Raw genomic sequence first — 16316 nt, forward strand, 5'->3', positions numbered from 1 at the left:
ACCAACTCCTGCTACCTCTGACCTCCAGCAACCCCTGACATCATGGGCCTCCTGCCAGCCCCTCAGCTTCTGACCCCACCCCTCTGACCCCTGACCCCATCCTGAGCCAAGCCTTCAGGGGTAGACTCCGGGGACCCTCAAGCCCACTGCACTGTGTTGTTGCAGGTAAGAACCCTGAGGATGTGGTTCGGCGATACATGCAGAAGGTGAAGAACCCGCCCGATGAGGTGAGCCCCCAGGGGTCCCGGCAGCGGCCTCGCCCCTCCCCCCTGGCCGCCTGGCCTCCGCCCTCCAGGACATGAAAGCCTGGGTCTGTGTGTCACAGCCTCTTCTCCCGGGGTGTGGGGTTGCCTTTTCACTTTCTTGACTGAGTCTTTTGATAAATGCCGAAATGCTGAAGTTTGATAGAATCACATTGATCAATCTTGTAATGATGGGCACTTTTTGCATCTTATTTTTAGCCATATTTTCCACCACACGTGTGTCAGTTTTCCTTTTGAGGGAGAAGCCTGTAAGCCCTCAGAGGGGCGTGAGGGAGCCTCTGCCTCCGTGTGAACTCAGTACCTGGGGGTCCTCTCCTTGGAGAGATGGGGGCCACAGAGCCGGGTGTGCTGCCGCCCCCTGTGGCCGGGACCCTGGCTCCTGCTGAGAGGCAGCGCTGGCCCGGGGTGTCCCACCCTCCCCAGTCCTCAGTGTCCCCTCCCTGCCCCCCAGGACTGCACCATCTGCATGGAGCGCCTGGTCACAGCTTCCGGCTACGAGGGCGTGCTCCGGCACAAGGGCGTGCGGCCCGAGCTGGTTGGCCGCCTGGGCCGCTGTGGCCACATGTACCACCTGCTGTGCCTCGTGGCCATGTACTCCAACGGCAACAAGGTGGGCTGGGCTGGGCGGGGCAGTGGGTGGGGAGCAGGCAGGGGGGGCGGTGGGCCGGGACCCCTGGGGACCTCACCGCCAGCCCCACCCCCCCAGGATGGCAGCCTGCAGTGCCCCACCTGCAAGGCCATCTACGGGGAGAAGACGGGCACTCAGCCGCCCGGGAAGATGGAGTTCCACGTCATCCCCCACTCATTGCCCGGCTTCGCCGACACGCAGACCATCCGCATCGTCTATGACATCCCCACAGGCATCCAGGTGAGCCCCCTCGGACCCCTGACCCCACTGGCTCTGCCCCTCCGGAGCCCCCACCCCTGTCCCCAGTTCAAGCACCCACTGCCCCTCCCCACAGGGCCCTGAGCACCCCAACCCAGGCAAGAAGTTCACGGCAAGAGGCTTCCCACGCCACTGCTATCTGCCCAACAACGAGAAGGGCCGGAAGGTGGGTGCCACGAGGGTGCAGGGGTGGGGGGAGCGGGCCGGGGCCTGCGGTCCCCATCATCCCCAACTGCTGCTCTCAGATGCCTCCCCGCCCCAGCGTTGACCATAAGCACCTGTTGTGTGCCCAGCCCTCACCTCATTTATGGGCCCACTGAGGTCAAGGTCTTGACCCCATTTTACTGATAAGGAAACAAAGCCTCAGAGAAGGCAGGTAACTTTAACAAGGTCACACAGCTAGTAGGTGGTGGAGCCTGGATTTGAACCCAAACAGTCCAGGCTCTTCACATAGATTGTTTGCTTGGTGATTTTCAAGAGAAGCCAGAAATTCAGATTCTCACAGAAATCTCCAGGTTTTTGAACATTGCCAACGAAGTCACAAGTGGCTATTTAAGCCATTGTGGGGTCCAAACCAACACCGCTGAGGGCCGTGAGTTTGAGATGCTTCCTTCCTTCATCCCGGAAGAAACAGGCCAGGGAAGGAAGCGGCCAGCTGGGCAGCCACCGAGTGGCCGGGGAGCGGGGAGGCTGGGCGAGAGTGGCCCCAGGCACAAGGGCCGGGCCGCCTGTGACCTCGGCCGCCCTCCCGGTGCCCCGTCCCGCAGGTGCTGCGGCTGCTCATCACGGCTTGGGAGCGGAGGCTCATCTTCACCATCGGCACGTCCAACACCACGGGCGAGTCGGACACTGTGGTGTGGAACGAGATCCACCACAAAACCGAGTTTGGATCCAATCTCACGGGCCACGGCTACCCGGACGCTAGCTACCTAGACAACGTGCTGGCCGAGCTCACAGCCCAGGGTGTGTCGGAGGCCACCGCCAAGGCCTGAGGCCGCCCACCTTCCCTCCTGCTTTGTCCAGCGTACGCCTCCCTCCGCCGGGTGTGTCCTGGCGGCGCAGGGTCAGGGCTGGGGAGGAGTCTGCGGAAGGAGCCAGAAGCATTCCCAGGATTTGGCTGGTACCAGTTGGCATGATGGGAGGATGGCAGGCCGGCCGGCTCCGACCCCTAGCTCCCTGAGAGGGTGGCACAGAGGGGACTGGAAACCACGGCGCCCTCCCTCCCCCTCACACAAACACACGTGTCCTGTTGAACACATGCACGCACACCCACGTGCCTCTACTTACCCCCACACTGGGGGAAGAGACAGGAAGACCCCTGTGATACTCTGCGCGGATCGCGTCTGTGCCCCTGTCGCAGCTGCACAGGCTCGTCTGCAGCAGCAGGATTCAGGTCACGCACTCAGGGGCCTGCTGGGGCTCCCGGGGGGGAAGGGGCACTGGGGACGCTCAGCCTACCCCATCTCTGTCACCCATCCCTGACAGCCACCAGTGGGCAGTGGTAGGCCCATGGGGTGGACACCTCCAGATGATTGAGCAGTTTTGCAAAGGGGCAGGCCCGAGAGAGGGGGCCTAGAGGTATCTTATTTTGTGCTTGTGTCTCTTCATCCTTCTGGGACCCTGACCTCCTCCTCGCTTCCCATCCCCTCGCCTTCTGTCCGTCCCAGACAAAGGCCCTGTGCTCCTTTCCTCCCGCTCCATTCCCGCCACCAAATCGCTTCCAACATCGAGACCCAAAGGCTGGAGCTTCTGGCTTCAGGAGCGAACGAGGAGGCCTGGCTTAGGCCGGCAGGTCCAGACAGCAGCTCGGACAGCAAACAGTCCATTTTCCGTTCCTTGGGATTGGGCAGTGGATGTGGTCTCGGCCAACCAGGGGCCTGTTGCCCAGGCAACGCACCAGCTCCGCCTCTGTTGATTGGCTGCCGCGGTGGACGACAGCCAAGGCTTAAGGGGACGCCAGCGATTGCTCTTTTGAAAACCTACCAATCCCACTGTGGGTGGAGAAATAAACGGTCTTTCTCCTCCTCATCCAGTCTTTTCCTGCCAAGACGCAGGGTGGGTCGCTCTGTTCCTGGGAGCCTTCAGGGTGGGGGGCGGGGGGCTCCACCTCATCCGGGAGCCTGCCGCGAAATGACGGCCCCGGGACCGCTGTCCCTCTCAGCCTTGGGCAGCTGCAGATGGGCGGTCCCCATAATTCTCTTCTCCTGGGGCAGGCAGGGGGCGTGATGGTGGCGGAGGCAGACCCTCCTGATCCCCAAGAGGGCGGGGGCGGAAGTGCTGGCGCTCCCTAGCACAATTACTACGAGGAATGAACTCGGGCTGAAAGCCCCCCGATGACATGCAGGAGCTGGGCGACCCCATGATCGGCTCGTTGGCCTGAGAGGCCGGCCCCTGCCTCGGGGAGGAGGGCCAGGCTCTGTCTAGGGACAGAGGAGGACAGATCCCAGGATCTGCGACAGGCCGCGTGGGAGCCTCTGCAGCATCCCAGGATGCGGGGCGGATGCGGCGGACGCTGCGGCTCCAGGCGACCCCTGCTGGCCACCCGCGGGATAGCAACGTGCCTTTCCTGGTCCAGCCTGTCGCCAGCCAGGCGGGTTCAGTTTCTGTCCCACCCTCTGGTCACACAAAGCCGGAAACGAGGCCTTGGTGGCCCTTCCAGTTCTGCCAGTTGGGTGTTCCCAAACACTTTACCTTCTGTGATTCAGTCTCAAACGAAGTCTCACCTCAAACGCGAATATAGAAAGTCGCCCAGCCCTGGGATCCTCAAACCTCATGTGCATCCACGTGGCCTGAGGAACTTGTTAAAACCCCTGATTCCCGCCCCCACCCCACCCTCAGGTGCTGATTGAGTAGAGCTGCGGGAGGGGGTGGCCTGGAATCTGCGTGTCTAGCAGACAGCCCCGGGGTAGGGGGCTTTGGAGCCCCGTCTGAGAAACCCCTGCCTGGCTCCAGAGCCACCTCCATAGAACCCAGATTGACACCCACGCATCTGAACTCACTCCTTCCTCATTTTATACAGGGTAACCTGAGGCTCAAAGAGAGGGAAAGAGCCTGGCCCAAGGTCTCCCAGCCTCCAAGGATCTGAGTCTGGCACACTGGGCTCCCAGCCTCAGTTCTTCTTGAGGGCACCTGGTTCTGGAAGCTTGCGGTTAGGACCCTCGGCCAAGGGCAGGGTTCAGGAGGATCGGTGATGTTAACAGGGATTGACAGACATGAAAACAGGGAGGGCTAAGCCCATTTAGTGCTTGTCTGGGGCAACAAGACCACATGGGCATCAGGGATTCAGGTACAGCTGTATCCAGCAGCTCAGGGCCAGGCTGGCCTCACTGGTGCCACACTGCTTCACAGGCAGAGGCCAGTCCGGTGAAGCAGAGACCCAATGAGTTAGGTTCCTTATCCCATCCACTCCAGTCAGCCTCAACCCAGAGAGCGAGACTCATTCAGTGCAAGGCTGAGCCCCTGCCAAAGGGCTTCCATGCCTCAGGTTCTGGGCTCAGAGCACAGGGGACTAGGCTATCTCCAGAAGCCCCCAAGCCACAGCATCAATGAGGTACAGGACAGCCACAGGGCACTCCCGGACCAGGGTACACTGAGAAGAGCCCAGCGGCTCCTTCTCCTCCGGCCAGGTGGCTGTGGCATCCCCTCAGGGCCCGAGGGGGCCAGGGGCCACCGTCCCCTCCTCCTGCTGCTGGAACTCCTCATGGGCTCGGTCCAGGTCCGCAAGTACCTCCAGCAGGCGGGCAGCTGCTGCTTTCTGCCGGGCCAGGGCATCAGGACAGGCCCCTGGAGGGAGACAAGGGGGCCACGGGGGTTCAGCCAGGCCAGGGCAGGCTGCCACCCCCGACCAAGGGCTTCCTCCAGCTCCAGATTCTCCTTGTGCCCTGAGAACCCCAAAATGTACCGGAGCCCACACCTACACCCCTGGCCTGCTGGTGGACCGGAAACAGGAGAGAGAGCAGGCGCGAGGACATCGCAGTTGCTTGGCAAGTGCAGGGGGCATCAGAGCCGGCCAGGAAAAGGGACTTTCTGACCCCTTACCTTCCAAGGAGCCAGAGCCCTTCACTGTGCCAGCCTCCGGAGTCGTGTCCACGCTAGAATTCTCCAGGAATTTCCTCCTGGAAGTTGAGAGGGACACAGAAAAGGCCGGGCCCTGATTCCCAACCCTGCTCTCTACCACACAGATTCTCTGCTGGTGGCAGGAGGAATGACAGGTCCTCCCTAGTTGTCACCGTCATTATCATGGTCATACAAACGTTTATAAAGTCCCCTCAATGTTCTAAGCCCTTTAAACATATTAGGTCATCTAATTATCGCAAAACACGTATTGAGGGAGGTACGTACTGATGGCCCCATTATACAGACGGCCACTGAGACACCACGAGGTGAAGACACTTACTGAAGGTCACACAGCGTAATAAGAACCGTGAGCATTTATCGAACGCTGACCGTGTGGCCAGGTCCCCACCCGTGCTTTATCCCTATTAGCTCATCTGACCCTGGGGACCAGCCCATGAGGTAGGGACTCCTGTTATGCCTGTTCTCCAGATGAGGAAACTGAGGTACAGAGAAGGTAAGCAACTTGCCCGAGATCACACAGCCAGTAAGTGGCCAGGTCAGGATCTGAACTCAGGCACGCCAGTTTCAGAGCCTTCTGTATAATGAGTTGGAACACGTGTCTGTCACTGAATAACGGTGATCCTGGGCCCAGGAAGGGGAGGGACACACCCAAGGTCTGTGCCCACGTCTCTGGATCCCCTGGTATTAAAAGACCCCAAGACCCACTTCTGCATGAGGCCCCCGAGGATGCTTCCCGGGCCTCACCTTGAGCCTACCCCGCCCCAGGGAGGCCCAGCTGAGGCGCAGGGGAAGAAGGAAGAAAGGAAGGTGGGAGGCCAGAGTGGGTGGCTGCCCCCGCTGGTCCCAGCAGCTGCAGTGGGAGGGGTGGGGGCACCCACCTGAGCTGGTCCCGCCCCAGGAGCAGCTGCCGATACACCATCTGCGTCTCAGCATCCGGATCCAGCGGGTCCCTCCAGTCCCCCAGGGTGACGGCCGCGTGTGTGCGGCTGCAGCCAGCGGCTGAGGGGACACGGCATCATCAATAACCGCCCCCACGCCCTTCCAGAAGCCCCCACAGCCAGGCAGCCACCAAACCCTGCCCTTCCCCTCTAACACCGCCCTTCAAACCTAGTCCTCCCCTGCAGCCCCACGGCCTCCACCCTCCTCCAGAGCAGCAGCCTTGCCTCTGTCCTCCTGCCACATCCGGGGTCCAGCCACGCAGACCCTTCCTGTCCTCCAGCCCGCTCTGCCTCGCCTCCAGGCCCGTGCTCTGCCTGAAACGCTCTTTCTTACCCCATCCCTGTCCCCAACTTCGCTCCTTAACTTCTCTTCTCAGGTCACATGTAAGCAACACCTCCTCCGGAAGCCCTCCTTGCTCTCCAGCGCTGGGGCTGGGTCAGAGGCCTTTTCCGGAGCCTCGAAAGCCTCATCTCGGTACTCGTGACACTGTATTAAATTCTCTGCTTATTCACCTGTCTTCCTCGAGAGCAAGCCCACGGTCTGCCCGTGTACCACGAGACACCAGGGGTGCAATTTGATGAGCGCCACGTGCCGGGCAGGATCCTAAGCGCTTTGTGGATATCAACTCACTTAATCCTCGCAAGACACCTGAGCACTGTTATCAGCCCCATTCCACACTTGAGGAGGCTGAGGCGTGGCGAGGTTCAGTAACTCGCCCAAGGTTGCACAGCCAGCCCGGGCGGAGGTAGGACACCGCTGATTGACAGGTGCGGCGGGGGGGGGGGGGGGGGGCTCAGGCTCCGCCCCCACGAGTCAGCCCCGCCCCCTCACCTGAGCGCTCCGCCCGCAGGCAGCAGGTCCAGCGCGCGCTGCGGAAGGCCCCCGGGTGGCAGGCGGCCAGCTTGTCCGGGTTGGGGGCGCTGGCCTTGCGCAGGGCCGACAGCCATTGGCTGAGCTCGTTCACGTTCTGCAGGGAGTCGGGGGCGGTCAGGGGTGGGGGACCCAGGGGACGCCGTCACCCGCACCCCTGCGGGGCCTCACCTTGCACTGGAGGTAGGTGGTGTGCAGCGCCCCCGCGCCGTCCTGCGTCACCACCTGCATCACGTGCGGCAGCTGGAAGGCGCCCTCGTCCACGCGCTCCACGGCGCGGATGTGCGACACCGGGATGGAGGAGCGCGTCTGGGAGACAGGACCGTCGCTGCGGGGCGGCCTGGGGGCTGGGGCCGGGGCGGCGGGGCCCAGGGACAGCTTTCCTCTGGGTGTGCGCTTCAGGTGGGCCCCGGGGGGTGGGGACATTCAACTCTGTGTATCTGTGATCTGTGTGCGTGTCCCCTTGGCTGTTCCATGAGTCCCGCAGTCCTGCCCCGTCACTCTCTGAGTAAGTGACAACTTATCCGGGCATCAGTTTCCTTCTTTAAGAAGAAGGATAATAGCCACCGCTTCTGCGGCACCTGGGATGTGGTTCTAAGCACTCTACATCCATCACCTTATTTCATGGTCACAACAAATGTCTGAGGCTGGCTCTGTTCTTCCCAATTTGCAGATGAGGAAACTGAGGCACAAGAAGATAAATGACCCTCCCAGGGTCCCTCGGCTGGTGCCGCCAGCGCTGGAACCCAGGGAGCTGAAGTCTAGAATGGCGCTCTGCTGATGCAGCAGCCGTCAGCGTGGGCACCCTCTCCAGGGCTGGCTAGTGGCAGTTAGGGATGTGGTACTCAGAAATGGGTAGATCCCAGCGTGGGGCTCGGCTTGTGCTACGCTTGAATGGCAGCCCCATGAGAACATGCATTTTACGTCTCGTTACTGCTGTATCTCCAGTGCCTAGAACATTGCCTGGGACCTCGTAGTCACTCAAATGTTTGATGAATGAATGAGTGAGTGAACGAATGCCGAATGTGGGCGCCTATACAGCCGGGCATGTACCTGGGAGCGAGCAGCTCCCGTTTCATGTGCTTCTCAGTGGGATGGGGGCATAGACCTGAGGGGGAGGGGGGGGGGCGCGGTGAGCAGCGTCCCTGCCCTGTGTGCATCCACATGTGGGGGATATGTCCGCCCCTCAACGGTGCATGCGGAAGGAGGCCTGAGGATGGGTGTGTGTGGGTGTGTCTGTGCCCGTCTGTGCCCGCATGGCCCAAATGTGTGAGCAGAGTTGGCACTTGCTAAGTCGCTACGGGACCTTGGGCAAGTCATCGCAACCCCCCCCCCCAACCCCAGGCCTCAGTTTCCCCCTGGGTAGAGAGAAGCGGCTCCCTGGGGAGGCCCCCTCTGGAAGCCCTCCCCGGGACAGGGCTGGGGCCCCACCTGCCACTCGGGGCTCTTGGCGTAGGAGAGCGCGTCCGCGCTGAGCCGGAAGTAGCGCTTCTTGAAGGCAAAGCGCGGGGCCAGGCCGCCCGGCTCCTCCTTGCGCTTCAGCAGGTAGCCTTCTCGAACCGTCGCCGAGCGCGGGACCAGGGCCCTGGCCGGTCCCCCAGCCTCTGGGGACGGGGAGGGGGACAGTGAGCCCCTCCGCTCCAGGCCCAGCCGCTCTGCCGGCGCGCCCGCGGCCCCAGGGATGAGCAGGAGCCTGCGCTCCCCCGGAGGCAGGAGGCCTTGGACCCCTCCCTGAGAGGGGGACAGCGCCGCTGAGGGTGGCCCGGACCACATGTAGGCCCTGGGCCCTCTCCTCGGCAGGGATCTGCGGCCATGGCGCCCAGGGGAGTCCGCCCAGGGAGCCCCGCACCAGAGATGCACCAGGCAAACCCGGGGCTCCACACTCTGACGGGCTGCTCCCAGGTGACCTGCACTCAACACTGTGATACGGACTCAACCCCCACTCCTCTGCTTAAAACTGTCCGGTGGCCTCATCCTCACCTTCCTCCCCCTCATTCACTCTTCTTCATTGGCCTCCTCACGAGTGCTCTCTGGCCCCACCTCAGGGCCTTTGCACATGCTCTTCCCGGCCTGGAACGTTTTTCCTCAGGATCCTCATGCTCTCTGTCCTCCTTCAGGGCTTTGCTCTAATGTCACCCTAGCGAGGTCTTTCCTGGCCACCCTTTCTAAAAGTTCCACCTGCCACCCCCACCTCAACCTTCGCTTCCCTCCTTTATTTTTTCTCCTTAGCACTCATCCTCCCTAACACACCATGTGCTCGGCTAATTCATCGTGCCCACAGCCTGTGGTCCCCACTAGAATAAAACTTCCGTGAGAGCAGGAGTCTGTTCTGTCTTGTTCACAGCTATTCCCAGGCCCAGAGCAGTGTCCGTTACAGAGTCGGCACTTAGATAATTGTCAGTTGTGTGGACCCCGCACCACAATCCCCACCCGCCTCTCCACATTGGCTGGAGCGGCCTGGAGGGCAAGGCCTGCACTCTGATCATCTCTGAGACCCAGCACAGCCGGTGCCAGGAGATGTTAGTGGACTGACTAGCTGACGCACAGGTCCACAGTCTCAGTGCTGGGGGTGGGGGGGGCGGCAGGCCCAGCGCATCCAGTGGGGTGACAGGCTGGCTGTGGCAGGGACACAGGAACTCACCCTCCTCCTCGTCCACATCCACCAGCCGGTCCAGGAAGTCCCGCACACGAGAGACGCTCCGCAGCAGGAAGGGGTGCAGGGGGGCCATCCACACTTCCTTGCCCTGGCCCAGCTGCTGGCCCAGGTTCCCGATGCTCTGCACGGCCTGGAGCAAGGGGCAGGGCACGCCAGGGCCACGGTCACCACAGGGGGAAGGGCCCTCTGTGGACCCCGAACACAGCCCCAGGGTCCTGGCTCCCAAATCAGTGCTCACCAAAGGAGAAGACTCATAGCAGCACCTGCTCTGAGCAATATCTGCCCCTCCCTGTGCACAGATATGCACCCCCAGTGCCCGTCTTCTGTTCCCTCCCAAGCCCAGATCCCCCCACCCAGGACTGCTGATCACATCATCCATCCTCTGGAGCCCATCAGAGCCCCAACAGGTGACCACTTTGCAAAGGATGGTCTAATTCATACTAAGGCGTAAATGACTACCAGCCTGCTTCCCACTTTCCTCCTTCTCTGGGTCGTGTTGGGGTCTTCTGTGGTCTGCCCCCCTGCTCTGGTCCTACTATGCTCTTCCCTGACTAAGGACACCCAGCAGGGGCCTCTGCTGCTGGTACCTTGGCAAGCAGCAGCAACGAGCGGCTGGTCTGGGGGTCTGCGTGCTGGTCCCGGAGGTCGAACAGCTTCGGGGTGAGGATGGCAGGCGCGAAGAATCGCAGGAAGAGAAAGCCGCTGATGGCCAGGTACTTCACGTCCTGGTGAGAGGAGAAGCCGGTGAGAGGGGCCGCCAGACCCACTTCCCAGCTGGGGAAACTGAGGCAGCAAGGACTATAGATCAGTGGTGCAAGGGGAAGTGGGATGGGAGATGGGTCAGGTGGCCATACAGGTCTGCCAAAGGGGCTTTTCCTCTCTGGGCCTCAGTTTCTCCACCTGGAAAATGGAGTAACAACACCCATCCTGCACAATCAGATTTAGCCAAACATCCTCAGAGTCCGCTGTGTGCCAACCACTGTACTCAGGGCACAGCCCTATGAGGGAGGCACCACCATTCTTCTCATTCTACAGATGAGGAAGCAGAAGCTCAGAGAGGTCAAGTGACTTGCCCAAGGTCACACAGCTGCTGAGTAGAGGAGGCAGGACTCCAACCCAGATCTATGATTTCTGATAATAATAGCAACAGGCCAGATCCTTCTGCACACATTTGTTTACTTAATACTCACTTTATTATATCTCCATTTCACAGAGGAGGCAACTGAAGCCCAGAGAGGGACAGTCACTTGCCCAAGGCCACACAGCTGTAAGTGGCAGAGCCAGGATTTGACCCCAGGCTGGAATTGAACTCTCTGCTCTTCACCACACTCTCCTGTATTTGACACCAGCTGCTGCGGTGCGCTAGCTGGGGGTTGGGAACCAAGCCTGGACTATGACATCTAATGCTCACACAATCCCAGTGAGGGGGCGGAGGGAGATGCTATTATCTCCGTTTTCCAGACGAGGACACTCAGGTCCCTGCGCCTGGCCCATGTGCCCCCAGCCACAGCCTCTGCCTCTGCACACTGTGAAGGACGGTGCCTGTCCGTGCGAGCCCCAGGCCAGGCCTGCTGCAGGGAAGCCTGGCCCCCCAAGCTCAGGGAGACTGGAGAGAGGGCGGCCCCTCCCACGGCACCGGCCCCCGCCGCTCCCCCCATCCCGCTCCCCCCACTCGCCGGCTATCTTTAGCCCGAGTCTGTGCTCCAGCCTTTATTTAGGGGCTGTTTTCACACCTGAGACCTGCCTCCTGGGCACCTCTGGAGGAGCTGGGTGCCTGGAGGGTCTCACCCCAACCCGCCGTCTGGAACCCTGAACTGCCCCCCACAGCCACCCCGCCCCCCCGGCCGCCCTGTCCCAGCGTAATTTTAGCCTTTGACATCAGCTCATTAACTTCCTCCTTTCTCGAGAAGGAGGAACAGATGTCAGAGCGGCAGAGATGGGGTCCCCTGGGCTCCCCCATCCACCCCCCCGGCCTGTGACGGTCCCGGCTCCCTGCCCACGGCCTCTGCCCACCCTGGGGGCCGAGAACTGGGGGACACTTGGCGTCCCTGATACTGGCCCCTCCAAGGGCCAGGCTGGCTGGGGAGCTGGCCTCCCCCTCCCCTTGCCTCCTCCCTGTGTCCCACTTAGCACCTCTGCCGGCAGCCCAGCTGAGCACCCGGCAAGCTGGGTGTCACCAAGCCACGTCCCAGTTTGGAGGCCCAGAGCTCACTCCTCAGCGGGGGTGAGGGAGACAAGGGCGAGACCCCAGCTGGGGGGCCACAGGCCTCCGTTTCAGTCCCCAACCCCTGGCCCAGACCCTTGACCTCTCTGGGCCTCCGTTTCCCCATCTGTAAACAGGAAGTGGGGAGAGATGGGGCATCAATCAATTAAAAAATGAGAGCTGGCACCTAAAATCCAGAATACTGGCTTAAAAAAAAAAAAAATTCTGCAGATCTGGCAATCCTACATGGCTATCACTGATTGTCCAGGCCTGCTCCCACCAGACAAGCTGTGGGATCCGGTTCGCCACAGGCCCTACCACTCCCTACCGCCCCACGCCTCAAACACTTGGTTCATTTCCTCACCTGCCTGAGCCCTGTAGCACCTGAGTTTTCAACTTCCGTATCAATATTGGTAAAGCCCCAGCCCAGGCATGGACTTACTTTTAGCCTTTATTTTGAGTGTCTGCTACTGAGTACCTACTGTGTGCCAGCTTGCTCTCAATCTCACAGCCGGCATTTAAGATTCACTTATTTTGCACAGAGTCTATCACTTGGCGCTTATGAGCACAGGTGCAAGAGCCCGCCTGCCTGGATGGGGCCCATCCCAGCGCCACCCCTTCCTGGCTGTGTAACTTAACCCGCCTGGGCCTCAGGTTCCTCCTCTGCGAAATGGAGCAATACAGGTACCCACCTCATAGGTGGATGTGAACACTGGATAATGGGTAACAACACGTAACGCACCGAAAACAAGGTCTGACCCGTGGAGAGGGCTGCATACAGTGTCAGCTGCTGCGATTATTATTTTTATTAACTATTATTATTTCTCCTGGGTCCCAGACCCTGCAGAGAACACCGCCCCCACTTCTGCCAGACACACAGGCCTTCAGCGTGGGCAGCCGGGTTCTGTCCCCCCTCTGCCCTGACTCCGCGTGTCCCTGGACGAGCTGCTGCCCTCCGCAGCCTCGGTCTCCCCATCTGCCCACCTCGTGCTCCGTCTGCGGGAAGCGCTCCTCCACGCGCTGGTGCAGGTGCTTGAAGGCGAGGCGCATGACGGCCGGGCAGCGCCCTGCGGAGCCCACGATGGCGTCCACGATGGCCCCCAGGTAGCCCGTGAGCAGCCCCAGGCTGGCCTCCCGCACGTGCTCCTCTGAGGGTGCGCCCTTGAAGGAGATTCTCCTGGGGGAGCAAGTGGGGCGGCTGGGCCTCAGAGCTGGGCATCCCCCCCGCTCCACATCTTCCCCAGCCCCTACTGAGCCCAGCAACCCCGCCTGCCCACTCCACACCCTCCCCTCCTGTTCCCACCCGGCTTCGCGCTCCTGCTCCAACACGCTCAGCTCACTGTCCTCTCGGAGCCTGTGGACAGACTGTCCCTCTGCCTGCGACACTCTTGCCTCCACATTCACCTTATACGTCACCTCCTCAAAGAGGCCATCCCTTCCTGGCCGCACATGATGCCAGACTCCAGTTCAGTGCATTTTCAGCACGGACGTGCCAGACACGTGATCCCACCTCAGGGCCTTTGCACTTGCTGTTCCGGCTGCCTGGAATGCTCTTCCACCAGATCTGCATACGACTCCCTCCCTCACCTCCTTCAAGTCTCTGCTTAAATGTCCCTTCGTCTGCAAGGCTGTCCCTGTGACCCTGTGGAATGTTGCAAGCTCCCCCTGCTCCTGGGCCCTCCTGACCCTTCCCGCTTTGTCTTCTTCATTCCACCCATCGCCTGCAATAGCCTCCTTCTTCAGTTTATTCTCTCTTCCACCCCCCCAGAAGAGGGGCTTGTGTCCATTTTTTCCCCACGGTGGACTCAGCTCAGCCAGTGCCCAGCATGTCGTGGGTCTTCAACCACTGTCGTGGTGAGTGGACAGTGGGACACTCCTCCATCTGCAATCGTCTCATTCCTTCCTTTCTCATTCCCATATGGGTGGAGGGTCCGCCTTGCCCAGCCTCAGGCTGCAGACTCCCTGGCAGCCAGGCTGGGGTTCCCGGCCCCACTGTGTCCTGGACACGACGAGCTAAGCCCTGAACTCGCTGTGTCTGGCATCGTGTCATCTAATCGTAATGCAACCCAACAGATTAAGTAGCCTGATTGTTCCCATTTGACAGAGAAGGAGACTGAGGCTCAGAGAGGTCCCCTTGCAAACAGGTGGCAGAGTGGAGGTCAGAACTCGGGACTGCCGGCTCCAGAGTCTGCCTGCCACCCTGCCAGGCCAGGGCCCCAGCTGCCCCTGCTCCTTGCAGGCACCCCCTGAGTCACTTGGTCCTCGCCAGACGTACCAGGAAAAGCCCTTGCCTTGGAGTTTCACAGATGAACTCTGCACTCCTGCTCAGGCCTGCTCAAATCCCCACTTTACAACTTCCCAGCTGTGCAACCTTAGGCAGGTGACCTCCCCTCTCTGAGGCTCGGTTTCCCTGCCTACAAAAAGGGGTCCAGATGCCTGCCTCTAGGGTGGTCGGAAGGTGGACAGCCCTGCTGGGCGGAAAGACCCTCTCCTGTCCCCACCGTGGGCCCTGAGGGACTGCCAGCTACCAGCTCCAGTGGCCTGGCGGGAGCAAGGCCTCCCACCCCGGCTGGAGGGGAAGGTCCTGGAAAGAGAGGCAGAGCCCACCAAGGGTGGAATGACCCCGTGCTTCCACCCAGGCTCCCAGAGGGCTCCGGGAGCCACTCCGCACGCAGACCGCTGCCCATCAGCGGTGGCAGAGCTGGGGTTTGGCCCCTGGAGCTTGAGTTCAGAGTCCTTCCCTAACCACTGCCCCACCCGGCCTTCAGAGCCTCAGGCCCCAGAGAGGCTGGGAGGCGGGACGCAGAGCTCCTGAGCCGCAGCGCCTGAAGGAGAGGGTGGGAGTTGGCGTGGGCCCAGCCTGACGAGGCTCCAGGCAGGCAGGGGGTCGGGGGTTGGGGTCCCCCGGCCTTGCTCACCTGGTGCGGCCCAGCTCCATCTTGCAGGGGTCCAGCTCCATGTACTTCTTCTCCTCAAAGACGCGGCTGATGACCGGCTGCAGGACCTCGTGCAGGTAGGGCATGCCCACGAGCTGGGGGCGGAGGGGGCACCACACAGGGTGGGGCTGAGGGCGAGGCCGGGCTGTGCCTGTGAGCGGGGGGCCGGGGGACCCCACAGGGAGAGGCCCAGAGGGAGGCGGGGCCGTGCCAAGGGCTGGGGTGGGGGACTCTACCTGGGGGCAGGTCAGGGCGAGGCCGGGCACCAGCCACCCCCCTCAGCTACCCGGGACCACCTGAGGGCAGCCAAGCTCTGGGCTCCGAGTGAGCACTGGGAAGGGAGTCCCCCCGAGGAAGCTGCCATCGGGCCCCACGGGGCCTTCACCTCCTCACCTTCATGAACTGTTCCATTGACTTAGATGCCAGGGAGTTGGAACGGAAGAGGGTGTTGGGGTCGGCTGGGAGGAGAGAGAAAAGGGTTTGCTGGGATTTGGGGGGGCCATCTCACCCCCGCCACCCAACGTGGGGTCATGATTCTTCCAGCCTCAGGAATCGAGAGGACTTGCACCATCAACTCTGTTCACAGTACAGAGGCCCAGAGTGGTTTAACAAGGTTCTTAAGGTCACACAGCTCATGAGTAGCAAAACCAGGGCCTGAACCAGGACTGTGCTCCCAGCTGGCTGGATGCACAGCACAGGGGACACCACACACACACACACAGGAACCCCTGTCCTCTGCCCGAGGCCTCCCCATCCCCCCGCAGAGACCCCTCTGCAGACCTGCCCTTGAGGAGTGATGTTTGCAGGTCATGTGGCCAACTCACTGGTCCGTGCCACCTCACGCCGGGTGAGATAGTCCAGAAAGGGCCCGGCCAGGCCCTGGCCCAGAAACAGCTTCACCAGCCTGGTGGCAAGGTCCTGGCGGCAGTCCCCTGAGGTCAGCTCCTCCAGCACAGCCAGGGGGCTGGCAGCATCCTCCTGGGCAAGCACAGGAGGCAGGAGAGGTGGCCCTGGGACCCCAAAGCAGAAGAGCCCAGCTGGGGCTCCCTGAGGGAGGAGGCAGCGGTGACCCAGACCCCCACCCGCCCGGCGGGACTGCTCGTCGGACGCACCCACCTCTGCCGGCCCCAGCACCGCCGTGGCAAGCAGCTCCGAGAGCGGCCGGTAGTACCGGGAGGGCAGCACGCGGTCCTCCGTGAGGCGCACCTTCAGCCGCAGGGCGCCCAGGCTGCCCCTGGAGGGCCAGAGCAGAGCGGGGGGGACAGGGACGTGTGGGCAGGGGCAGCTGGCCGGGGCGGCAGGGTGAGCACAGTCAGGAGCAGGGGGATTCCGCAGAAGGACAGGTGGGAACTGGTGTGGGCAGGTGGGAACAGGTGTGGGCAGATGTGGGCAGGTGGGAACAGGTGTGGGCAGGTGTGGACAGGTGTGGGCAGGTGGGAACAGGTGTGGGCAGGTGGGAACAGGTGTGGGCAGGTGTGGACAGGTG

General features: G+C 61.8%; 2 protein-coding genes across 4 annotated transcripts in view; one reads left to right on the forward strand and one right to left on the reverse strand.

Annotated features, from left to right (window-relative positions):
• DTX1 (deltex E3 ubiquitin ligase 1) overlaps window positions 1-3146 on the forward strand; it is a 34846-nt gene extending 31700 nt beyond the window's left edge. The window contains exons 6-10 of the mRNA XM_046641025.1: window positions 166-227; window positions 715-873; window positions 970-1131; window positions 1226-1315; window positions 1917-3146. Coding sequence (XP_046496981.1) covers window positions 166-227; window positions 715-873; window positions 970-1131; window positions 1226-1315; window positions 1917-2141 — 698 coding nt within the window. The 3' untranslated portion in view covers window positions 2142-3146. The remainder of the gene's footprint in view (window positions 1-165; window positions 228-714; window positions 874-969; window positions 1132-1225; window positions 1316-1916) is intronic.
• Window positions 3147-3366: 220 nt separating this feature from the next.
• RASAL1 (RAS protein activator like 1) overlaps window positions 3367-16316 on the reverse strand; it is a 28354-nt gene continuing 15404 nt past the window's right edge. The window contains exons 9-21 of one of the 3 annotated variants that reach the window (XM_046640696.1): window positions 15947-16064; window positions 15655-15808; window positions 15224-15288; window positions 14813-14925; window positions 12879-13071; window positions 10279-10416; window positions 9677-9821; window positions 8467-8639; window positions 7207-7344; window positions 6997-7132; window positions 6105-6225; window positions 5188-5264; window positions 3370-4932 (exon numbers count right to left, since the gene is read on the reverse strand). In XM_046640696.1, the coding sequence (XP_046496652.1) occupies window positions 4793-4932; window positions 5188-5264; window positions 6105-6225; window positions 6997-7132; window positions 7207-7344; window positions 8467-8639; window positions 9677-9821; window positions 10279-10416; window positions 12879-13071; window positions 14813-14925; window positions 15224-15288; window positions 15655-15808; window positions 15947-16064 (1711 nt within the window). In that variant the 3' untranslated portion in view covers window positions 3370-4792. Of the gene's footprint in view, window positions 4933-5187; window positions 5265-6104; window positions 6226-6996; window positions 7133-7206; window positions 7345-8466; window positions 8640-9676; window positions 9822-10278; window positions 10417-12878; window positions 13072-14812; window positions 14926-15223; window positions 15289-15654; window positions 15809-15946; window positions 16065-16316 lie in introns of all 3 variants that reach the window. The other 2 variants (XM_046640697.1, XM_046640698.1) reach the window with 2 other exon arrangements.

Source organism: Equus quagga, chromosome 15, assembly GCF_021613505.1.
Source record: "Equus quagga isolate Etosha38 chromosome 15, UCLA_HA_Equagga_1.0, whole genome shotgun sequence".
In the NCBI taxonomy this organism is placed as follows: domain Eukaryota; kingdom Metazoa; phylum Chordata; class Mammalia; order Perissodactyla; family Equidae; genus Equus; species Equus quagga.